This window comes from Idiotropiscis lumnitzeri, chromosome 13, assembly GCF_059441095.1.
Source record: "Idiotropiscis lumnitzeri isolate Australia: NSW breed Sydney's pygmy pipehorse chromosome 13, RoL_Ilum_1.0, whole genome shotgun sequence".
Taxonomy (NCBI): Eukaryota; Metazoa; Chordata; class Actinopteri; order Syngnathiformes; family Syngnathidae; genus Idiotropiscis; species Idiotropiscis lumnitzeri.
The window spans coordinates 20,931,056-20,954,650 of NC_142403.1; the positions used below are offsets into that span (position 1 = coordinate 20,931,056).

General features: G+C 48.0%; 4 protein-coding genes across 7 annotated transcripts; all 4 read left to right on the forward strand.

The window, feature by feature from the left end:
• Positions 1–620: 620 nt before the first annotated feature.
• On the forward strand, positions 621–3,546 carry LOC148325059 (uncharacterized). 2 transcript variants are annotated; one of them, XM_088313695.1, is made up of 3 exons: positions 621–1,035; positions 1,635–1,885; positions 2,748–3,546. In XM_088313695.1, exons 2-3 carry the CDS (start codon positions 1,729–1,731, stop codon positions 2,963–2,965), a joined length of 375 nt encoding a protein of 124 aa, XP_088169821.1. In that variant the 5' UTR covers positions 621–1,035; positions 1,635–1,728; the 3' UTR covers positions 2,966–3,546. The 2 variants fall into 2 exon arrangements, with proteins under 2 accessions (XP_088169821.1, XP_088169820.1); XM_088313694.1 differs by having other exon boundaries at positions 621–1,885.
• Positions 3,547–6,220: 2,674 nt separating this feature from the next.
• Positions 6,221–13,619, forward strand: scinla (scinderin like a). Of its 2 annotated transcripts, XM_088312277.1 has the most exons (17): positions 6,221–6,362; positions 7,276–7,462; positions 8,426–8,580; positions 9,140–9,301; positions 9,373–9,522; positions 9,973–10,059; positions 10,153–10,285; positions 10,639–10,727; positions 10,819–11,034; positions 11,142–11,275; positions 11,340–11,430; positions 11,547–11,717; positions 11,846–12,023; positions 12,329–12,447; positions 12,885–12,965; positions 13,111–13,171; positions 13,248–13,619. In XM_088312277.1, exons 2-17 carry the CDS (start codon positions 7,282–7,284, stop codon positions 13,403–13,405), a joined length of 2,166 nt encoding a protein of 721 aa, XP_088168403.1. In that variant the 5' UTR covers positions 6,221–6,362; positions 7,276–7,281; the 3' UTR covers positions 13,406–13,619. The 2 variants fall into 2 exon arrangements, with proteins under 2 accessions (XP_088168403.1, XP_088168404.1); XM_088312278.1 differs by lacking the exons at positions 9,140–9,301; positions 9,373–9,522.
• Positions 13,620–14,001: 382 nt separating this feature from the next.
• Positions 14,002–17,333, forward strand: LOC148325061 (retinol dehydrogenase 8). Its single transcript, XM_088312279.1, has 6 exons — positions 14,002–14,191; positions 14,911–15,072; positions 15,699–15,878; positions 15,965–16,058; positions 16,337–16,520; positions 16,881–17,333. Exons 1-6 carry the CDS (start codon positions 14,095–14,097, stop codon positions 17,109–17,111), a joined length of 948 nt encoding a protein of 315 aa, XP_088168405.1. The 5' UTR covers positions 14,002–14,094; the 3' UTR covers positions 17,112–17,333.
• A 1,086-nt stretch (positions 17,334–18,419) lies between these two features.
• On the forward strand, positions 18,420–20,947 carry dr1 (down-regulator of transcription 1). 2 transcript variants are annotated; one of them, XM_088312281.1, is made up of 4 exons: positions 18,420–18,640; positions 19,054–19,213; positions 20,106–20,269; positions 20,476–20,947. In XM_088312281.1, exons 2-4 carry the CDS (start codon positions 19,054–19,056, stop codon positions 20,614–20,616), a joined length of 465 nt encoding a protein of 154 aa, XP_088168407.1. In that variant the 5' UTR covers positions 18,420–18,640; the 3' UTR covers positions 20,617–20,947. The 2 variants fall into 2 exon arrangements, with proteins under 2 accessions (XP_088168407.1, XP_088168406.1); XM_088312280.1 differs by having other exon boundaries at positions 18,424–19,213.
• The last annotated feature ends 2,648 nt before the right edge of the window (positions 20,948–23,595 follow it).

Consider the following 23,595-nt stretch of genomic DNA (forward strand, 5'->3'; position numbering starts at 1 on the left):
ATTACTGTCAATCCAAATGAAGTCCAAAAAACAATTGCAGTTTTTCCACATCGATATCGTCATGGGGGTGTACCTAATCAAGTGCCCAAACACGAGCTTCCAGTCAGCCACAAAGTGAAATAGCGCCTCCCTGTGGATCACAGATCAACTGCACATTGCACAGGTTTCGATACCGCGAGAAGAAAAAGAAAAAAAATCAATAATTGAATGGAAATAATAATGATATTATTAATTAAACTCAAACAACCTGTTTTGTGTCGTATTGTTTTTGTTGGACATATTTCTTCAAAGTCTTCGTGTCAGGGTGTCAAGGAGGTTGAAAAAGAGGAGGACCCAAAAATGCAGAGGTAACTTAGAGAAGTTATTAATTGAAGAGACAAGCAGGAAGAAAACAACTGAAAGTAAACAGGGAACTTAATCCAACCAAATTGACGAGACAACGAGGAGCACGTGACGCGTGGCAAAGGCTTGGAAGGAGCTGATTGGTTAACACGAACACGAACACAGGTGGACTAAATAAACATGACGAGACTCACCAAACACAAGGACGAAACTTACAACTAAATACTAAACCAAAAAACACAACTACAGATTATGACACTTAGTGTGGAAATTTGATTGTATTTGCTTGTATTATTATAACCTACCAAATATAATTTTTATTACAACTACGAATAATAATGATGATAATGATTTCTATTCATAACACACGTCGTATTGACTTGTGTCGCACCGTTTAATTTCTGACCTATTTACTTGAGTTGAGATAACGCAGCAGAAATTGTGTCGAGTGAACACGTGCTTGTGTGTGCGCGTGCGCGTGTGTTTGCTCTGCAAATGGCCCAAAGAAAGAATTGCGGCGTTAAAAGTCATGTATTTATTATTTACGCTTTCACCATGCGGTGTGACAAACTTGCACATGACCATCAAGTGTATTCCTGTGTGTGCACGAGTTGTGTGCGTGCGCGTGCGTGCGCGAGTCAACATGCAAGGTTTGAAACTGGAAGATGAGAAAGCTGCCTTCCAATCACAATTGTGAGTTTGGTTTCTTCAAAATCGCTCTGTGAATTGAAGCAAGCTCGACAGTTGAGTTCAGCAATCGCAGGTCAAATGCTTCATGTCGGTTGCGATTTTCTTTGAGAAGTTAATCAAGCGATCGATTAGTCACCTCAAACGTTGTCATTTTCAAGCTACACCGTTGAAAGCAGACGTTATTATTTAAGCGTGGACATCGACGCGTAGAGTCGAAGATAGAGTAACGTATCGTGAACTTGATTATTTTCAGGTTGCGATGTTTGAAGTGGCCTCGCCCCCATAAATGGATCATTCAGGAACGTTTGAGAATATTTAGGAACATTCTTAGAAACTGTCAACGGCCTTCAAGAACCATCAAAAACTTTCAGTCACAATCAGCAACGCGACAGAACATTCAGGAAGCTTGAGCACGGTCCAGGACCTTTTGGGGAGCGTGTTTGGTCCACGTAATTTGCAACGGGACGGGAATGTTCCCGGCCGGCGGAGAGCGCGACGATGTCATCGGGTCATTTTGGTTCCGCTCGGTCTTGCGAGGAAGCCGCTGATCTCGTGACGAAGCAGAACTGAGAGCCGCCTGTCTTCTCGGCCCCTGGGGACAGTGAGACGCATGAGGGGGCGGAGCCACGGCTATAAAGCGCAAACGGCAAGAGAGCGCTCGAGCAAGCGGCCTCGGCGGCGACTCGGTCGGCAGCGATGGATGAGCTGAGTCCAAGAGAACGAGAACTTCTGAAGATCCGGCGGGACAGCGACACCAAGGCGGCGCAGCTGCTCAAGATGGAGAAGCTCATGCAGCAAACCAAAGACCTGATGGACAAGCGCAGCGAGCCCGACAAGGTCCAGGAAAACATGGGTGAGTCTCCTCTCTCCCGTGCGCTTTCAGACCTCCGCCAAGGCAGAACCTGCCGGAAGGTGCAGAGTGACGTCGGGATCTGCGACTAGTTGTTCCTTGGTGGAGGTCACGCCTGAACGGAGCGGTCAGTGCGGTTGTGAAATCTGGCGGTCATTTCCTTGGTGGAGGTAACACTTAAAAGGAGTGTTGCTGTTGTCGTTGTCATGGAAACAAAGAAAGAGAGCGGGTCACTCTTGGTGGACGTGAGACAGGAAGGTTGTGTTGAGGAATGTCACAAGAAAAGGGTGTTCCTTGGTGGAGGTAATCCTTGAATGCAGTCTTTTGGTGTTGCCTGAACAAACAAAAAAACAAACGTGGTCCTGCGAGTGTTGCCGATGTCGTAGCGTCCGCAAAAAAAAAATAAAGGTGCCGCTTGATGGAGAAAATGCACAAAATGTTGAGAGTCTTGTTGTGTCGAGTAGCAGACAAGGTTTTCCTTGGAGGAGGTATCGTGAACGTTCTGCTGTTGTACCAACAAACAATAAAATGATCATTTCCTTGGTAGAGGTCACACGTGACTTGAAGGAAGTATTTTTGGCTGAAGAAAGAAAATGTGATTTCCCTGGTGGAGGTCACGCTGGAACTGTCGATGGTCGAGTACGAAAATGTTGTTTGGTGGAGGTCACATGACTGGACGACTTTGTTGGGAAAAGTCATCGTTTGCCGTGCTGTTGCTGTGAGAACAAAGCAAAAAGAAACCGACAGTAATTTTCTGCTCGACGAAAACACGCGATGAACGTCGTGTTGTTGGGGAAAATGAAAAACGGAGGTCAGAGGTGAAAAGTGTTTTTTTTATTTTTGGTGTGTTTTTGTGTGTGCGCAGTGGAGGACCTGGAGGAGAAGGTGCGCTCCAGCCGGCGCCACCGACGGAATTCTCTGCACCACACTCAGATGCTGGAGAGTCAAATGAAGACGGTGAAGGGCGAGCTGGAGGGAACGTTGGACCACCTCCAAGAACTGCGCAACGTCCTCCGCCGCTCGCAGCAGAAAGCCGAGGAGCGCAAGGCCGCCATGGAGAAGCTGGCCGCCGGACTCAGGTGAACGCCAAGAGGAGACTCCCGGAACCGGAACCGGAACAGGACCCGACGACGAAGGGTTCCTCTTCTTAACGCAAAACAATAAACCGGAGCAGACCACGTGAAAGCATCCCAGACTAGATCACATTTGACTAGGACCAGATTTAACCGGACTCAAGAGCGGTCGGACTCGACTCGAGTAGACTAGATTAAACGAGTCCGGACTCAATTTCATCCCACAGCTCGTGAATAGAGGGGTCCGTACTCGTCGATATTAAAGCGCTTGGACGAGGTTGGAGTTAACGAGACCACGGTCGACTAGATTTGACTTGCTTAAACCGCTCGAAACAAAACTACGACGGCATTAAGGCGAGACTCGACGACGTGTAGAATCGACTCGAGGAGCCAATATTCTGCTCGGCTAAACTCGTCCCGACTGAATTGACCTTTAAGACAAAATACTTCAGTCGATGAGTTCATGTGCTTAAATTCAACGAGTCGAGGCTAACGCGATCCCAGAATAGTTGAGACGCTACTCGACTCGATGAGGGTGTTTCGAGTAGCTTTGATTGGACTCTTTGACTCAACTCGACACGATTCGACGACGCGACGCGAAACCACATTGAACTCGATTCAATTCTTATTTGAATGCAATCTTATGGAAATAAAAGAGCAAAAAAAATTCGTTTTTCTACGTGTTGCTTTTGTTGACCATGATTAGCTTGCTGACGAATGCCGCGCCGTCGTTAGCCTGTTAGCCGCTTTGGCTAGCATCGGACCAAACGAAATACCGGCGCCGAAATTCCGTTAGCCTTTTGTGATGTGGAAAGTTTGTGTCACGTGTCGCTAACTGCTTTCCGCTCGCTAGCATCTTGTTGCTATTTTGTGCGCTTGACTTTTTCTTGTGTTTCTTGTGATTGGTAAAAAGTTATTTTTAGCGCGTGTGCTCGGAGCATGTTCCAAGTGTCTCGAGGTTGCGGTCAGTCATCTGAATGGTCTATTTGGGTCGGTGGCTCCGATGCGCTCATTCTAATTGTCCATTTGAGTCGGAGCGGCCGGAGGGAAAACCAGAAGACACACAAAAAAAGAAAAAACGAAAACACTCAACAGAAGCTGCTTTAATGGATGTCCTTTTCCCAAAAGTCACATGACGGCGTTGACACAATCTTCCTCTTGTGTCCACGTTCACATTTTTCTCATTTCATGCTCCGTAGCCAAGCAAAGTTTTTTCGTGGTCGGTCGGCTCTTTCAGACCCTCGGGGGGGGGGCACGACGTGGTTCGGCACCGGACCGGGACTTCCCGTCCCGACCCGTCACGATCGGTCGAAGCGTCGACGAACAAAACGTGGATGTCACGTAAATCTGGCATCGCGATGCTGCTGTTGCGGTTTTGAAAGTGGGCGGAGCCTCCAGAACAGGACAATCGGCGGGACTTTTGGACAAAGATGAGCATCGGCGTTGCGACCTCTTGACGGGCATCGAAACAAATTTGTCTTTCATAAATGGCATCCACATATTTGAGTTTTTGTCCGAAAACATCAGTTTGTCTTCAACGCATGACGTGATCAAGCCATCCGTCCTCAGTCGGAGGAAGTCCGCTGGACTGTTTTCGGGCGACGTTGGCGACATTCCAGCTGAAGCGCAGGAGCACTTCAAGCTTCCTCTTCTTTTTTTATTGAAAAGAAATTCGGTGAATTACAATGAAATACTTTCGTGATAGAAATGTTTTGTAAAGTTTGACGTGCTTTCACATTTATGGAATGTCGTTTCTTATTTCTTTCCTCCTTCTGCTTTTCCTCTTAATCGAGACGAGAATGAAAATGACTCCATCCAATTCCCTCCAAATCAGATCGATTTGTCGCACATTTCCACAAAAGTTGAAAACTGAAAAGACGTCTGAGTGAGCGTGCTCGGTGCAGATGAGCTTTTTGTCCTCCATCTTTGTTTCTTTTCCTTTTGTGGAATTGGCGCCGGCTCCTCGGAATGGGCCGGGCTGGCACGCCTTTCACACCAGCGGGTTTGATCTGGTCCAAACTCAAGTTGGGACAAGAGTTTGGTGTTCACTCATGGGTGCCATTTTTGTGTGCGTGTGTCTGCCGGAGGGATTAGGTGTGTTGTGTTCACACTTGACAATGTGGCAAAATGTGCTGACTCAGCGCTTGGAACGCTAACGTGAAGCGACACGACGACGCATTCTTCTGCGCGGCGGCACGCGCACACGCGCACGCGAAGTTGTGTAACCAGAAAAACAACTTCACTCGGTGTCTCGGTTTATTTACGTGTGTTTTTTTTGGGAAGAATAGCTCGCAAGGTAGCGAGACGCTTGCGGCACCGTCGGAAGACTCCGTTAAACAAAAGGACACGAAAAAGATCAGACAAAACTTGATTTCGTTCAAATGGAAAAGCAAAGAAGTTTCGACTGCCTTAGCCTAAATGAGACGACAAGAAATGTAATTTGAGTTGTTGGACTAGGCTAGAAAAAAAAGGGCATCTTATCGTTACTGAAGACTCAAGAAATTGTCTGAAGGTGCAAATTTGAGATTTGTAAAGAGGATGGGAAGTCAATAAAATGATGACAACTTCAAAACTTTGAAACAACTTCAAATAAAAACAAGTCGCTTGTTCCAACATTCAAACCGTCCCGGTTGAAGTTTGCCGAGATGCAAAGCGGGATGAAGAATTTCATTTTGCACTCACCCAAAAAATAAAAAAACAAAACGCACCGAAGGAACTGAGATGAATCAAAACTTTCAGTGTCAGAGAAACACAAAAATGTGACATCAAATGAGACGAGTGGAAAAAAAGAAAACACAAAATATGAAACGAAATATTTCAAGTTCAGATGACCAAACTGAAAATGAGCATTCAGCCAAGAAAGCAACTTTTGCGTCACCTTGGCAAATGCGTTCATTTCATCATCATTCATCATTTCAGGTTGCCCTCAATGAATTATTTACAGAAGTCAAAGCTCAAACGTGCAATCGATTGCTTGCAATTTTTTGCAAGTAAGCTGCTTTCGCTAGACTGGACTGAAATGGAACCACTTGGAAGCTCAAGAATGCAAACAATGCACAGCAGGTCGAGCTTGTCAAGAAGGAGAGGAGGTTCTGGTTCTGGTTCTGGTTCTGTTGATTTTTCCTGAGGGCGAGCGAGCGTCCACAGCCAATGGCGTGACGGCCTTTGCTTTGCTTGGCTTTTGTCTCGCTCGGTGTTTTCTTTCTTTTGTCCTCCACCTTTGGCTCGTCGCCCAGGCTGAAGGCGGGGCACAGGCCACGCCCACCCCCGACACCCTGGCGGTGGTCCGCCCCTGACGCGGCGTATAAAGTTGCCGCTCTTCAAGGAAGTCAAGCACACGGGAAGAAGTCAGCAGCAAGAAAAAAAAACAAAACCTTCACGTCGTCTTCAGTCGTCATCATCTGCAGGTAACGTTTGCACGCTAACACCTTTGGATGAGCCTGCAAAATAATCACTTCCTCATCAGCATTATTTTCAATCACATTTCAGGAAGTTTATTTTTTTCCCCATTGTTGATTTGTATGTCTCGGAGGGGAAAAAAATCCGAACTAAATGTCAGGAAATCTGTGATCGTCGCACAAAGAAGAAATGATGCCAAACATGAAAAATGATCGCTTAGTCGAGCAACGAGTCGGGTGGGTGTGGTGCCGCCGACGCCCCGTTGTGTCATACGACCAATTATCACCAAGCCGTTCCGGTTGGTGACGGGCGTGACACTTTGTTGAGTCAACTGAATGATTTGAATCGGTTCATCAAAATGAATCGTTGAAAAGATTCGTTGACGGAATCGTTTGCGCCACCTCCCCGAAATGCCTCCTGACCTCGGGCACAGATGGAGTGAGTTCAAAAAAAAAAAGAAATCTCAATTTGTGCTCACCCTGAACTTGCAGGAATTGTAATTTGCGCATTCGTATTGTATTCGTGCTTGATTCTTTCACAAACGTCGCAGCTCACCGACTCGTTGGCGAACGGGAATTTACCTCACTGATTCCGTGAACGCCAATAGCGTGGCAGTTTGATCAGTCAAATCTCTCGGCGATGTGACGCCGGTTGCTTATTGGTCGCACGCAATGTTGGACCAAATGCGCGTTCCTGAGCTCGAACCAACTGAGAAAAGAACGAATCACTTGAGGAAGTGAGCCGTTCACTCACATTCAACGAAACCATTTGTTCTTTTTGAACGAATCATTCAAAAACGACTCAACACTAATCTGGCAAATACACGCACGCACACAAAAAGCCAGTGGGGTGGAGTCGAGTCAGGTTTGTTCCGTTTTTTTGCGTGCTGCCTTGTGACGGTGGCGTTTTTGTTTTCTTCAGGTGAGGATGCCGACCCAGAAAGCGTTTGAGTCTGCGGGGAAGTGTCCCGGGCTTCAGATTTGGCGCGTGGAGAAGATGGATTTGGGCGAAGTCCCCAAAGAACAGCATGGAAACTTCTTCATGGGAGACTCCTACATCGTCCTCTACACCACGTCCAAGCCGTCTTATTACGTGCACACCTGGATCGGTACCAAGCACGCACGCAGTCAAGTTTTCCAAGTGGGCGTTGCAATGGCAGCTTGACGCAAGCGCACTTGAGACTTTTTTTTTGTGGTCGGCAAACGATTTGGTGGCGCCGTGCCGTTTACAGTGTCTCGAAATTCACAAGTTGATCGGCTTGCAAATTGTGACACGTGCAAGAAGTCATTCATTAATTACGCGACAACTCGGTAATTTGATCATCAATCAATCATTTACGATGCTTCTCAACTGCCGTCGCACGCGGACCCGCAGCGAGCGGCGGACGACCTGGCGTCTCTCGAAAGATCCGTCTTGAAAAGGGCCTCACAAGTGTATCTGCAATTCAATTCACACTTTTCCCTCCTTCAGCCGTTTAAAAATAAAGCAAGAATATATTTGACATTTTTGGACGGTCGCCAGTCATGACTTTCTGATGTGTTGATTCCGCATAGCGCCGCCCCCTCACGAGTGAGTATCCAATCACAAGACGCGTTCATCAACTTCAACGTCAGGCCGGCGAGAAGGCCTTCCTGTAACCAACTCGCGATCTGATTGGCTTTCGCAAATGCCTGTCAAATTTGAAAGTCCATTGGCTTTGACAGAGGAGACTCCCGCACGATTTTATCCGAAGGCCTCGGACGAATAGCGCGCGCTACTGGGATCGTGAAATCTGCCTGGCAACACGAGCGAGCTGAATTCTGATTGGATTAAAAACTCTCACCTGTAAATACAACGCTCAGCTAGAATCTGACATCAATGTGATAAATATGATCGTGATTTCGTGATGTGAGGCCAATGCAAAGACGTCCGTGCGTGTGCGGTTGCAACCTGACGATCGGTCGCTGCTCATTTGGATTTCCTGTCCACAAACGGCTCCGCGACCGTGTTTGCCTTCCAATTCACAACACGCGACGCCGTCCGTAAGTCTCCGTATGACTTTGTCTGTCTGTGCCTCCGTCGGTCCGCGTAGGCGCTAACACCTCCCTGGACGAGAAAATAGCGGCGACCATTTTGATGACGCAGCTGGACAACTTTCTGGACGGCGCGGCCATTCAGTTCACGGAGCACCAGGGCGAAGAGTCGCTTAACTTCTTCGGCTACTTCAAACACGGAATCAAGTTACAGGTGCTTTGCTCGCGCGCGCCTCCGCACGTTTAATATTATGTCACGTCTGCTGTGATAGACCGATAGGTTTTTTTTTCAGGGCCAATACCGATTATGAGTCGTCTTGGAGGCCGAAAATCCATATTTCAAAACTTTAGTCTGTTGCCTGTTGCCCTCCGTATTTCGTGTGACTCCAAGCAAAAAAGCAAACGGGCAGCTTACTGGCCGCTCCCCACTTAACCAGGAACCAATCAGATGGTGCTATGGGCGGGCCAATCTGTTTCTGCAGGCAGGGCCACCAGCACAGCAGAGAGAGAGAGAGAGAGAGAGAGAGAACGTGTGCTGCAGCGAGACAAAATAAAACGGCTTTGAATTTATCGGCCTCAAAAGTTTAAAAAAAAAAAAAAAGGGCAAAATGTCAACAATTGGCCCCCATGGTCAGCCCGGCCGATAATCGGTCTATCACGAGTTGTGACGTCTCGTCATGATGTTATGACGTTGCGTAGCGTCATCACGTCATCCAATTTCCATCATTCGCCTTGTGATCACGTGACGCGACGGGACGTGCTTGCCGTTTCAGAAAGGGGGCGTGGCCTCCGGCTTCCGTAACGTGGTGACCAACGAGGCCAACGTCAAGCGTCTGCTGCAGGTGAAAGGTCACCGGCAGGTGCGAGCCACCGAGGTGGACCTGAACTGGGCCAGCTTCAACAAGGGCGACTCCTTCATCATCGACTTGGGCAAGGTGAGAGGAAATTGCGGCGTTTTTGGGCCGACTTCGCCGCCGCTGACGAACGGGCCGCGTTTGATTGACAGAACATCTACGCCTGGACGGGCAGCGAAGCCAACGCCTTCGAGCGTCTGAAGGCCACTCAGCTGGCCGTGGATATCCGAGACAACGAGCGGCAAGGACGCGGGCAGCTGCACCTCATCGACGAGGGCGACGAGCCTGAGGAGGTCATCAAGGTGACGCTCGTTCCCAAAACTTTTACTTCTGTCATGATGCGAAGCGCTCCCTTCACGCCACCCTCAAATACGCATCCAATCCGTCTCACAAGTGTTTTTAGAACAGTGCTTCTTAATTATTTTCTGTTAACCCCCCCCAGCAGGAAGAAAACAATTCGTGCCCCCCCCACCACCACCCGCTCTCCGCCGCAACTACAAATAATCGCATTTTCCTTGCAAAACAAACCGACAGCGTCGAGTTAATACTCGCAAGGAGAGCGCTACTGCCAACTAGTGGACTGGATGTGCAACTACACTTAATTTTTGTATGGCCGAGAAAAAAAAAGAAAAAAAAAAGCACGTTTCCCAGAGCGCCTCAGGATCGCACATACTCTCCTTTACACTATTCTACCCTATCCTGTTCTGTCCTGTTCGTTTGGAACCGACTGCGTTGTTTGTCGTTTCTCTCAGGTTCTGGGAGCGAAGCCCGACCTGCCTCCAGGAAGTTCAGACGTGCACGTGATGCAAAGGAGCAGAAATCCGCCATCTCTGTACATGGTAACAGCACGAGGAAACCTGAAGCGCCACAGCAGACCAAACGTGCTCAAAGAGGCCGTCGCTAACGTGCCTTTGCTAACATTTGCCGCGCAGGTGTCGGACGCTTCGGGCCAGATGTTGCTGGAGGAGGTGGCCCCGAAGAACCCGTTCAAGCAGAGCATGCTCAGCAAAAGCGAGTGCTACATCCTGGACAACGGACACGACCACAAGATCTTCTTCTGGAAAGGTAACTAGCTAGCCTAACACCCAGATGGCTAAATGCTACGCTATGCGGAAAAAGGTCATTCGTTCAGAATGAGTTAGTTTGTGAGTTTGACAGGAAGTTAGTTTGCCAATTTGTACGTTTTTTGGAGCCGTTGAAAGTCCTCAAAGAAAGTAGTTCAAGAGATGGAGTGAGTTGACCGTTTGCAATTGGCAAAATGTTGTAGTTCTTGAATTAGCTAGCTTGTGAGTTAGTTTGCTCATTTGCAACTTGATTAGTTTTAGTCAGGCAGGTCGCAAAATGTGATATTTGCGAGGTTTTATTAGCTGACTGCTAACAAGTTAGCACACTGGCTCACGTTAGCGGCTTGCGTGCAGGTAGCGCGTCGAACAAGCAAGAGCGTGAAGCCGCGCTTGCCATCGCCGACAAGTTCATCACAGACAAGAAGTACTCCAAAAAATGTCAGGTAACGAGTCAGCCGCGCAACATTTTGTCCTAGAACGGCAAACTCATCGCATCGCCGTGACGTACGATTCACGAGCGATGACGTGCGACAGGTCCAGATCCTGCCACAATGGGCCGAGACCACCTTGTTCAAGGACTTCTTTGAGAACTGGCTGGACAAGGACGAGAGCACGGGTCCAGGTCAGGCGTACACGGTGGGCAGCATCGCCGTCGTCAAACAGATCCCCTTTGATGCCTCCAGTCTCCATGGCAACAACCGCATGGCCGCGCAGCACGGAATGGTGGATGACGGATCGGGAAAACTGCAGGTACTTCCTGTTCCTCGGTGCTACGTTCTGATTGGCTGTGCTCCTTGTCTTCGTCTGTTCCACTTCCTGTTTCTCAATGCCGCTTACGACGACTTGCTGTTGTTCAGGTGTGGCGCGTGGAGGGCGGCGACCGCGTCCTCGTGGACGCGTCCAGCCACGGCCAGTTCTTCGGCGGCGACTGCTACCTGCTGCTGTATTCGTACGATAGCGACGGCAGAGACAAGCACATCATCTACATATGGTCGGTTAGCACGTTAGCATCGAGGGTCAAACTCTGAACTTTGTTGAACTCTGACCCCCTTTAGGCAAGGAAACAAGTGCAGCAAAGACGAGCTGGGAGCCTCGGCCATCTTGGCCGTCGCCCAGGACCAATCCATGGGAGGCGTGGCTACGCAGGTAAGAGACACTCAATCAATTTAGTTCATATTAGCATAGCTTTGTAGCATTGCGGACTAGCTATGCTAAGCTAGCTGTATGCTAACAGCTGCTGTGATGTGGTTGCGGGCGTCCAGGTGCGCGTGACTCAGGGCCAAGAACCTCCTCACCTGCTGAGCTTGTTCGGAGGCAAGCCCCTGGTGGTGTACCTGGGGGGAACGTCCCGCAAGGGTGGCAACAGCGAGCCAAATGCCACCCGCCTCTTCCATATCCGACAGAGCTCCACCAGGGCCACCCGCGCCGTCGAGGTGGCTCGTTGTCGCCGTCTGCAATTTGGATGGCGTCATTGAGTGCCATTGACGCCCACCGCCGTCTTTCTCAGTCTCCGCCCCCTTGCTGACTTGCGGCGTAACTCTGTCTGTCTTTGGCGTCTCAGGTGGCGGCGGACGCGTCCTCTCTCAACTCCAACGACGCCTTGGTGCTGAAGTGGCCCAAGGGCATTTTCATGTGGAAAGGTCGCGGGACCACGCCGGAGGAGCTGGCGGCCGCCAAACATGTGATCGGCATCTTGGGCGGCGGCACCCCCGCCGAGGTGGCCGAGACCAAGGAGCCCGGTGAGCGAAACGCAAACGAGTCTTGCGGCGTCATGGACGCTGCGCACGATGACCTCACGCGCAAACTTTGAAAAGACACGACAGAAACGCTCCAACACATCGCAAAGAAACACGCTTGCACTTTCTCACGCCCAAATGTAGCACGAGCACAACGTCCGTCACCAAGAAGATTGAGGGTGACTTCTCACACCCGACCGAAACGTTCACAAGCGCGGGAAATGCTCGCCTACAAAACGCATTTGTGCCGTGTGCGTGTTTGCTCGTGCCACTAACCGCTTGTTGTTGTTGTTGTCGGACGGCACCAGAGAGCTTCTGGAAGGCGCTGGGCGGCCGCAAGGACTACCAAACCTCGCTGAGTCTGCGGACCGCCAAAGTGTGGCAACCTCGACTCTTCGCGTGCTCCAACGCCACCGGACGCATCCACGTGAGGACAAATGTCGTCGTCTTGGCCTTCGTTTTTCTTGTGTTTTGTGTGTGACTGGATCCGATCAAAGCGACGCCAGCGGATCGCTGCCACAAAACCTCCAAAGTTCAATACCTGGTGAACGTGAATGACTCCGCTCAGCCCATGTGGCAACGTGTGACTCCGCCGTCTTAACTGCATTCAACTAGCGAGGGTGCCAAGAGTGCCGTAGCCAAGAAAGGCCAAGCAAGAGAAATGTCGCGTCGATATGACGGCCGAGTTCAAGTCGCTTGTGGGCCAAAGAACCCGAAGCGATCGTCTCTCTCGTCACCTTGATCCAAACTTGGCATCGAAATTTGAAATGCCTCCGATTTGGAAGTGCCACTTTTTTTGCCAGTCAGAGTCACGCAGTTTGTGTCCTTTTGTGACTTGTTGTTGTCGTGCGTCTGTGCGTGCAGGTGGAGGAGGTCCCCGGAGACGAATTGGACCAGCTGGACCTGGAGACGGACGACGTCATGATTCTGGACACGTGCCACCAGGTAAATTGTCTTGACTTCCTGTTTAGGCCTCAGATTGACTTTTGTTTTCAACAAACTTCTAAAATAAGGAAAGATGTTTTGGGATGTTTTGCTTTTTCTTTTCATCTTCCGTCGATCTTTGACTTGACTTGATTGCTTTTTTTAGCTCTTTGTCTGGATCGGGAAGGACGCCAACGAGACGGAGAAAAAGGGAGCGGCACGCACGGGTAAGCCCAACAGGACTGTTTGCGATGCAGAACGTCGACAGCAACCTTTTTTTTTTTTTTTTTTTTGACCTTTCAGCCGATGAGTATTTGAAGTCCGACCCATCTGGTCGCCACGGGACCCCGATCAGCATCATCAAACAGGGTGAGGAGCCGCCCTCCTTCACTGGCTGGTTCCTGGCCTGGGACCCCACCTTATGGGACAAAGACCTCCTCGCTGTCATCGGCGCACGTTAGCGCCGGAGATTGCTCAGCTTTTTGTGTAGTGTTCGTGTGTGTGTAGGCCGATTTCGTTGTTAGTAACGCTTTTAAAAACGACCAAAAAAGGAAGATTTTTCTTTTTTTACACATCAACACGTACAACATAATACAAAGATCATAATACCAAAATATTTTTCTCTCTGTTGTAAAGGACAAAGTACTGCAAAACATTAAAATGTTCTGCCTGTAAGTCATGCCTTTGTCATTCTAAAAAAAAAAAAGTTATTTTAATCATTAAATGCATTTTTAATCAACCAACAAATAAATTGCTTACCAGAATTTCATTTGGCCAAATATTGGCCTAAAAAAAAGTCAAACGTGGATTAGGCTATTTGTAATTAATTAATGTCCCAAATCTTTTTGAAGAATGCTGACTTCTTGTCCTTCCTGTATCGTGACTTTTTTGATTTTTTTGCTTTCTGTCCGCTTGCAAGCAAATTTAGATAGGACGCATTTGATGCTTTTGAAGAAACATCGGCTCAAGTGATAAAGTGCGTCTGCTGTTGCGCTCGCCGTGCGTCAGTGCTGACTGGCATTTTGGCGGGATTAAGCGGCGGGAATTAAGAAAAGCAGCTGGGATCCCCCTCACTCGCTCACTCGCTCACTCGCTCACTCGCTCACTCGCTGGCCGACTGACTCGGACCCGGTGGCTGTGTGGCAGCAAGATGACTCAAAAGGTGGTCCTGATCACCGGCTGTTCTTCCGGCATCGGCCTGGCGCTCGCCACGCGCATCGCCAAGGATGAGAAGAAGAGGTTCATGGGTAAGACAACAAGCTGCGTCCATGCTTTGCGTTTTGGGGGGCAGCGGCATCAACGCATCTTGAAAGTCGTGAACAACCGAAGCAAAAGTTCCGTTCATTAACGTGGGCGAGTCTGGCAGGTCCAAAGGTTGATAGACGAAGACTTGACGCGCTCAAAATTAGATCACGGGAGATCAATCCGCTCATGAGTGCTCGTGAATATGGCTTTTTTTTTTCTTTTTTCTTTCTTTATTTTTGACGAATATCTGTGAAACACGGAAGCGCGACGTGATGAGGGGTTCCTCTAATGTTTTTTTTGGGGGGGGCTTTTCAAATATCATATAGTGCAGTTCAGTTGTATTTAAGTTTGAAGGAGAGAACAAAACGTTTGCATTTAACGGATGAGCAAAAACTGCTTGGCTTGTTGCCTCACTTTCATGTGAAATACGTGAAAGTGAATTTTTCATGTGAAATTTGACCGACTGCCTGACTACTTTTGAGGGCTACGATAGGCTAGCATTTAAATTGCCGTCATTCGACAGCAAAAGTTGGTTAAAATGTGACTTGATGTTGATGAACACTTTGACGATCGCTGGCGTTGGGCTACAACAACCAACTTGTTTTTTTTTCCTGTGAGAAACGTGCCCCAACAACAATGTCGGACACCATTGTGGGAGCTGTACGCGCACACACTCTAATCCAGCACATGGCGTGCGTGTGCGCGTGTGTGCGCGTGTCAGTGTACGCCACCATGAGGAACGTGAGCAAAGGCGAGGCGCTGGTGGAGGCGGCCGGCCGCAGCCTGGGCCGCACGCTGGAGATCAAGCAGCTGGACGTGTGTGACGAGATGTCCATCAAAGCGTGCGTGGACAGCCTTCCCCAACGCAGGGTCGACGTCCTCAGTGAGTCGCACGTGCACGCGCCTACTTGAGCAGCGGAAAAATCTTTTCACATCAATTTTGTGCCAGTGGAGCAAGAAAGTCCAAATGATTTTCGAATATTTCAAATGAAAGGGGGGGAGGGGGGGGGGTCACATGAAAAAGTGACGAGAAAAGATGAAACGTTGAAAGTGAGCACATTTTTCCTTAAATTTAAAATAAAAAAAGTTGAACGTTTCAAGATGTCACACTTTGTATTTGAAATATTTTTTAAAGAAAGAATAATTGAATGGAAACAAAATCATCTCATTTTTAGAATTTGAGCTTGTAAAATTTGTGAATAATTTTGTATGATTATGAAAACGTTGAAGATATTCAGCTACTTTTTATGATACAAATCAAAACCTAAAAATACAAAAGCTGAATGTCATCAGATTACATTTTTTTGCAATACCGTCGTCCGTCATGTATGGCACTTTCACGTTTGACGGTTTCAGCGCTTCACAGATGTTTTAAATTGAACTTAATTATCGACAATTTTTTTTTTACTAAAATGTGAAGACTATTTTGTGAATTTGGTGAAATGTGAGCACCCCAACAAACAAGGGATCCTAAATGTCCATTTTTGCCCGGTGTCGATGCCACGTCAGTCAGTAACGCCGGCATGGGCCTGATCGGTCCCATCGAGTGCCAGTCGGTGGACGAGATGAAGACGGTGATGGACACCAACTTCTTCGGCCTGGTGAGGCTGCTCAAGGAGATCCTTCCTGACATGAAGCGGCGCAAGAAAGGTCACATTGTGGTCATCAGCAGCGTCATGGGCATCCAAGGTCGCGTCTCCCGCCGCCCCCCCCACCCCCACAAGCCCACTTGAAGCAAAACTGCCAAAACTCACCACCCGTGTGGCCTCCCGCAGGGATCCTCTTCAACGACGTCTACGCTGCCTCCAAGTTTGCGGTGGAGGGCTTCTGCGAGAGTTTGGCGGTGCAAGCGCTCAGGTTCAATCTCAAGTAAGTCGGACAAACCTCCACCAATCAAGCGCAGACCTGGACGGCATTTGCGGGCGTCTGCGAGGGCTGTTCAGACGCGGCTCTCAACCAACCGAAAGCTTAACGATTGTTTTTCCAACTGAGATAAGACATCAGGCTGTCCCGATACTTTTGCCCAGGCTGCACCTCTCTTAGGTCTTTTAGACTTTTTTTACTCGCCACAATGCTCGTCAACATTTTCTCGACGCGGCCCGATACTTTTTCCCGCTTGACTTGGTGTCTGCGTCCCGTTGTTTCAGCATCAGCCTCATCGAGCCGGGTCCGGTCATCACGGAGTTTGAGCGGAAGGTATACGACGAAGGTCTGAAAACGGACCTGAGCAACGCTGACGCAGTCACGGCGGACATGTTCACCAACATCTACCTGAAGAACTACAAGCAGATTTTCGAGACGCTGGGACAGACGCCGGAGGATGTGGCCGAGGTACGGAGTGAGAGTCCACTCGGCTTGCTCGAGCGCCTCCTGAAGTGACTCGCGGAGTCAATTTCTGGGAATGCCTTGCTGGGGTACACCGAGTGGCACCTCCATGAGCGCCGTGCTAGAGCAGCTACTGGAGGAAGTTCAGCAGAGCCTCGCTAAGGTTCCCACGAGGAGCACCTCAAAGTGCTCCTCCCGGAGGAGCACTTTGAGGAGCGGCTCATCAGAGCGCCCAATGCCTAAGTGGCGCCAGTAGCGATTCTCAGAGGGACGCTGGGAGTGCCTGCCCGGCGTGCCTCAGAGCACCTTGTTGAGCCCGTTGTCATTCTGGCCTGGACCTAATCGCTGTCTTTCATGCGCCCTCAGCACACGCTGAGGATCATGACGTCGGACAACCCTCCGTTCCGTCACCAGACCAACACGCTGTACACGCCCATGACGACGCTCAAGTACGCCGACCCCAATGGCGACCTGCCCATCGACACCTTCTACAAGATGGTCTTTGAGCACGACAAGATCTTCAACGCCAGCCTCAACTTCCTCAAGCTGCTGCGTTGGAGGAGCAGACGCAGCTTCACGCTGGACAAAAACAACTGACAGGTCGTCCGTTTAGTCGCTGGAGGAAGCCCGTCAGGTCCGGTCGTCCAAGCTCGTGCTTGTCTTTAGCCACGCCCACAGACAGTCACGTGACCGCCACATTGAGTCACTTGACAGACATGCGTTAAGATTCCAAATATTAGAAACCGCTCTCATTCTTGTACGCTTCTCTTTTGTGTTTGTGGGCAAATGGAATAAAATATGAATACACGACATCCTAAATGATGTAATCCATAAAACATATCATGATTATACGGAACACATGCATCCATCTATCCATCCGTTATCTGATCCGCTTCTCCTCACATTTTGCTCTAATTATTGGTAAACGTTAAAATGAACTATAATGTAATCCTGAGTGTCATCAATATTGAAAATATTAAAATGATGACATAAATTAAATTAAATCAGATAACACATAAATAAAATACAAACATTAGACACACGACAAAATAGAATGAAATTAGTAGAGCTGATATAAACAGAATACTTTTTACATTTTTTATACATTGTAATATGAAAATATACTAAATGCAAACAAATCTCATATATGTGAATGCAAAGAATAAATATGAATCAATGTCTCGTGAATTATAAATAAAAATAATGTTCGGATGAAACAATTAACATAAACAATAAATACATCATGCAACAATTCGGTATATAAATGAAAACACATTACATTTAAAAAGACAACAAATATAAAATCAGTTATAAGTAAATGTCTCGTATTAAACGCCTAAAAATAAATAGGTCAAACATGAAAAGAGGACATGCAATGTTTTGTGTGTGTCAGATATTATCTTCATGACAACTCAACAGGGATTATGATTATGTATTTACACTAATCTGGGATCCAGGTGGCTATTTATATCACAGAGAAATGCTAAAAAGATGGTGTAAACACCAACGACGTCACACATATTTCAATTATTATATATATATATATTAAAATTCATATGACAATATATCTGATTTTATAATATTGGGAAATCAATGATCAATTACAGGTATAGGGTAATCTATACACAAATGTATAGTATGAAGACAGTAGGGGCGGATGCTGTAAGAAAATTGAAGACAATAGGACAAAAAAGTCATAAATATGGTGCATTGAAATCACAAGGTAAATTGGGCGTTTACATTTAGACGTGCTGGTGCACAAACAAAAAAGGAAATAAAAATATGTAGCAAGCAATGTCTACACTTATTTTCATAGTACGATCACTGTTCCTTTTTTGTATTTTCATGTCATAAATAAATATGAAAAAAAACATTTGAATATTATTAATCATTCCAGAGGAGGCAAGGAGCGTTTGCGTTAGCTTTGTTTTAGCTCGCGACATCCGGTTTCCTTGCTACGTCATATCCGCACAAATGTTGGCTAATGTTGGTGGAGAACGTTTTGAAAGTAGTCAACGGCAGATTCTGACGTTTATTTGATTTTGACACAATTACATTGGATTCATTTACAATCCGGCTCGCTCACGACGCCCTTTAATCGCTTCCTCGGCGGTACCGGATCATCTGTGAGTTCTCTGTGAGCGAGCTGGTCCATTGTTCGCCTAGCGGCTTTAGCTTAGCTTAGCTTAGCTTTAGCCATGCTCTCGGGCGGCGGCGGCGGCGGCGCTGTTGTTGGTCTGCTGGACTCGTTCGGCTGCTAAGCCGTCTGCTTTTCACCGGCCGCGCCTCCTCTCGACTCGCCGTGATTTTTTATCCTTGAGTTTTGAGCTGATGCTGTACGGAGGCGTTTCGCTTTCTGTTGGGGTGATAGCGTAGCCTCCGTTAGCCGCCGGGCGGGCGTCTTCTGTTCATTGGATTGTGTGCGCAGAGGATTACGCACTTTACTGCTGTTTTTGTTTTGTTTTGTTTCGTTCGTACGATGGCTTCGTCTTCCGGCAACGACGACGACTTGACCATCCCGCGCGCCGCCATCAACAAGATGATCAAGGAGACGCTGCCCAACGTGCGCGTGGCCAACGACGCGCGCGAGCTGGTGGTCAACTGCTGCACCGAGTTCATCCACCTCATCTCCTCCGAGGCCAACGAGATCTGCAACAAGTCCGACAAGAAAACCATCTCGCCTGAGCACGTCATCAACGGTGAGGGAACCCGCCACCTTGTCGTCACTGACTGACTCGAGCGCCCCCGCCGCAAAAAGCCGCCAGCAAATATTGGGAGTGATTTGTCTCCGAATTATTCACACAAATGTGGGTTTATGTGACTTATAGTTTTCAAATATGTGTGAATTGTCGAATCTGCATTTGTGCATTAGCGGATACGCGCATTTGTTTTGGTCACAAACGTCACGATTTGAGAAGGTCACGATTAGGACACCTTCCATTTCTTCAGCACACAGAAACCAGGCGTTCAAAGTCGATATGAAGAAAAACTGAAGTTGGTGCCCACACTTGACTTGACTGCATTTTTGTGACCATAAGGCACACCGTATCAAAGGCGTCTCACACGCCAGGTTCTCTCTCACTTGGCGCTTCCTTCATCGCCCGCACGCTGCTTGCAACTTCACTTTGAGCGTCCTGTTAACACCGATGTCCGACGGTTGGAAGGATGGAAAGCTACGAGTTCATTTGCGGCATTACACAGTATACCGGTACCGTCCTCTTTCACACGCACCCTTCCGCCTTTAACGTCCGCATGCTCTCCTCAGTCTCGTCCGCTATATGAGCAGCACGTCTGCCTCAAATTTACAATGAAAGGTTAATCATATGACGCGCAGAAAAACATATCTTATTTGTGACTTTCACCTTCTTTGATGTTTGTAAGGCAGGACTTCGAACTGCTTATGCCACCGCTGCAATAGTGGTTGAAAATAACCCGTGCGTCGTCACTTTCAAAGTTGTGGAGTTGGCCGGGCATGGCCTGAAATGAGGTGGCTGGAGTGTTTGTTGGGCTGGCTGCTGGCCAAAGATTTCGTGTGATGACGCTGTGGTTCCCCCCCCCCCCCCCCCCCCACACACACACATACTCACACAGCTCTGGAGAGCCTGGGCTTTGCTTCGTACATCACGGAGGTAAAAGACGTGCTGCAGGAGTGCAAGACGGTGGCCCTGAAGAGGAGGAAGGCCAGCTCCCGCCTGGAGAATCTCGGCATCCCCGAGGAGGAGCTGCTTCGGCAGCAGCAGGAACTCTTCGCCAAGGTAAGCGTGTCCGGTGGAGGAACACCTTGGTTCTGCCGTCTCTCTTAACTCTCACGTCTTTTACATACAAATCATGAGAAGTCCGTTTGGACCTGATCGGGAACTGGCTTACAGTAACACAATCCACTGAAATGTTTGATCGCAGAAGGGGATGAATCTGATGTGTGCGTGTGCGTGTGCGTGCGTGCGTGTGTGTGCGCGTGCAGGCGCGGCAGCAGCAAGCTGAGCTGGCCCAGCAGGAGTGGCTGCAGATGCAGCAGGCGGCACAACAAGCGCAGATGGCGGCAGCCAGCGCCGCACAGCAAGCTGGTTCCTCTCAGGATGAAGACGAAGACGACGACATGTGAGCCAGGAAAGGGGACACACTTGACACGCCCACAAGGACGGATGGACAATGTGAGCAAAGACTGACTCACAGACTTGGATTTCTTGCTGCGTCTCCTCCAAATTCTCTTACGTTGTAAATGTTCCTTTTTTTTTTTCTCACTCCTCCTCCTTGACGAAAACGTTGACGTGTCATATTACTGATCTACGTCACCAAAGATGGCCGACAGACTGACAGCTGGCATGTTGTTAGTGTTGATGCTGTCGGATGAGGAGTACGGTTTGTGTGTGTACTTGTTCATTCCACAAACTTCTTCAAGCAATAAATTCTCTCTCTTTTTTTTTTTTTTTTTACACCTGCCGCGTCCTCTCCTTTTTTTCTTCTTCTTCTTTTCTCCTCTTTTTGTGCTCGCTATTGCAAACGTCTCATCGAAGTGACTCTGCTGAGTTTTTCCAGGGCAGCAGACGGCGCTGTTTGCAGCCGACCAAAAATGGACCAGTGGGAGGTGGCGCTTGGTCACCTGCCGTCCTGTGGCCACGCCCACCGGCGGTGAGTCAACAGTTTTCTGCGTGCCCTGGCAGTCATGAAAGCTTCCCTTTTGAACCTTTTTGCAGCCCATGCTGAAAACAAAAGAAAAAAAATGAAATAGTGTCATACCGATATGTTTCCAACTCTTAACTCGCCAAGAGTGACACTGAGGCTAATCGAAGCCATCGCTGCGTTTTGGCGTGATGTCGCGAACCCAAGAACAGCAGAATATGCCAGATGAGCGCCGCTGTCAACTGAGTGCAAAAAAAAAAAAAAAATTAAATTCCGTTGTGGGATAAATCCACTCTCAAGGCCGTCCTGATTTTTGGTGAGCTGTGAAAATGAGGTTCGATATACGTTTGTAACGTTGAAACTGCAAGTTCACCTTTTTCACGAGGTCAAGGTCTGTTAGAGCTGAAGCGGCTTTTGAAAACGAGCCGGGCGATACCACGATAAAAGTATGCCACGTCACTTTAACTCAATGTATTTTTTTAATCGAATGTTCTTCGAACGGCTCGGCCAATCACGATGTGCACATTTCATCGCAGTCGGCGTACGCATGCCACACGCGCGCGCCTGCATTTATTTTTCAATGACTTATTTTCAGCATTTTAAAGCCCCATTTTATATCCTTTTTTTGTTTTTAATTTGGAAGGTAACATTCTTCTCAATGCCGTGTCAAATTTATGAGAAAATTAAATTTTCTCTTTGCGGGGCAGGCGAGTGAGAAAACGGTAACGTAGACATAACGAGATCATGACATGTTTCGTTTCGTAACATTTCCACATGAGCCTCGAAAGCGATTTTTCATCTTCAAACACGGATTTATGTTGTTGTTGTTTCACCAAAAGTGACCTAGTTGCGCATGTGCCACGATGACATCCTCCACTTCTGCTGTCACATGAAAAAGTTGTGATGGAAATTCACTCATCGCGTTGCACAACAACAACAATGGTTACATATTACTTTTATTAACTAGGCATACTTAAAAAAAAAAACGACTCGAAAACCTTATGCAACATTGGCGTGCAAACTTATGCAAGTGTGTGTTGTGTAAGAAGCATCCCTGGGGTTTAATTTTGTTCTAAAAAAATCTTTCTCCTCTTGAAAGCGACTCCTTCTCTGCAAAGATTTGTTTTTGGTCATCAGACCGTCTGACCTTTCTCACTATCAGGTGGCAAATCCAGATGGAGAAAGTCGGAATGCTGCCACATTTTGTTTCAGGAACAGATGCTTCCCGAGTTGACTCGAAGCATTTTGACATTCTGGACCGGGATTTGCCACCTCCGCTCACGATTATCGCCGACGTCATTTGTCATTCATGGAGCCGTTCGCGAGGCAAAACGTCAAAGTTGTGAAAACAAAAGCAAGCCCATCACCAGGAGCGCCATTGTGTTTCTAATTCTATCGATGAACGCAGGCGGCGAGCGATAAGTGTCACGCTTTGGCTGCATCCATTTTTCCTGCGACCAACTTATCGGAGGACAGAACATTGCACATTTCTCAACCAAGACAAACGGGTTCAGCTTCAGAGTCCACAAAAATCTCTCATTCACGCCTTGCCCACGATTATTTGATTGTATTCATAAAACTTTGAAATTCATATTCTCAATGCTGCTCCAGCCAAATGCAATCCAATTTTATTCTGGAAATGCCTGCCAAAAAGAAAAGAAACGTTTCCTTACAAAAATGGACACATTCCCCAAATTCCAAACTGCGCACATTTAAGACAAGATGCTTGACATAATTGCTTCCGTCGCCATTTGATTCATCGTTTAGCCTTTCGGCCTGCTGGCTAAATGCGAATGCTAATTAGCGACTATGTGACGGCGCTTCAACCTTTGCGTGACAGACGAAACTCAATCGGCGCAGCACTAACAATGCCCCCCCCCCCCCAACCAGGTGGGCGAGCGCAACTGGCTGGCAAAATCTGCGTTTGACGCCCATCGTAAATGCCTCGGAAAAAAAAGAAAACCCCAATATTCGAAAAAACAACACTGGAGTAACAAAAATGCTTGAAAGCAAACGTTTCACTCATTGAACTCGCGGAACGTTTGATCTGAGCGTCATACTGGTGATCGGAGAGCGGGTCGAGGCGTTACTGTCGGTCCCGCTGGAGTTCGAGGCAGGGTGAACCCAACTGACAGGACGCCGCACTTGAATTCAAGTGGGACTGATGTTTCCGCCTCAGCGTGGCCAAGGTGACGCATTCAATTCATGCAAGCGTGACTAAAATGTTTTGTTGTCCAAAACGGACTTGAGATATGAATTCTTTGAGTTCTGAACGCATCTCGTTTGGGTTTGGATGTGCCTTTTATAATTGATTGCCTTTCCTCACCAAACGAGTTCATTTGAGGTTGTTTCTCGGAAAAGAGAGACTTGCGGATGTTGTTAAGCCATCCATCCTTTATCTGAGCCGCTTCTCCTCACGAGGGTCGCGGCCGCGCCGGAGCCCATCCCGGCCATCTTTTGG

Coding starts and splice junctions, on each gene's coding strand:
- LOC148325059 (XM_088313694.1), top strand. CDS start 1,729: ATGGATGAGCTGAGTCCAAGAGAACGAGAACTTCTGAAGATCCGGCGG. Junction 1,886..2,747: donor CAAGGTCCAGGAAAACATGG/GTGAGTCTCCTC, acceptor GTGTGTGCGCAG/TGGAGGACCTGGAGGAGAAG.
- scinla (XM_088312277.1), top strand. CDS start 7,282: ATGCCGACCCAGAAAGCGTTTGAGTCTGCGGGGAAGTGTCCCGGGCTT. Junction 9,523..9,972: donor AGCCTGAGGAGGTCATCAAG/GTGACGCTCGTT, acceptor CGTTTCTCTCAG/GTTCTGGGAGCGAAGCCCGA. Junction 12,448..12,884: donor ACGCCACCGGACGCATCCAC/GTGAGGACAAAT, acceptor CTGTGCGTGCAG/GTGGAGGAGGTCCCCGGAGA.
- LOC148325061 (XM_088312279.1), top strand. CDS start 14,095: ATGACTCAAAAGGTGGTCCTGATCACCGGCTGTTCTTCCGGCATCGGC. Junction 15,879..15,964: donor CAGCGTCATGGGCATCCAAG/GTCGCGTCTCCC, acceptor GGCCTCCCGCAG/GGATCCTCTTCAACGACGTC. Junction 16,521..16,880: donor CGCCGGAGGATGTGGCCGAG/GTACGGAGTGAG, acceptor ATGCGCCCTCAG/CACACGCTGAGGATCATGAC.
- dr1 (XM_088312280.1), top strand. CDS start 18,994: ATGGCTTCGTCTTCCGGCAACGACGACGACTTGACCATCCCGCGCGCC. Junction 19,214..20,105: donor GCCTGAGCACGTCATCAACG/GTGAGGGAACCC, acceptor ATACTCACACAG/CTCTGGAGAGCCTGGGCTTT. Junction 20,270..20,475: donor AGCAGGAACTCTTCGCCAAG/GTAAGCGTGTCC, acceptor GTGCGCGTGCAG/GCGCGGCAGCAGCAAGCTGA.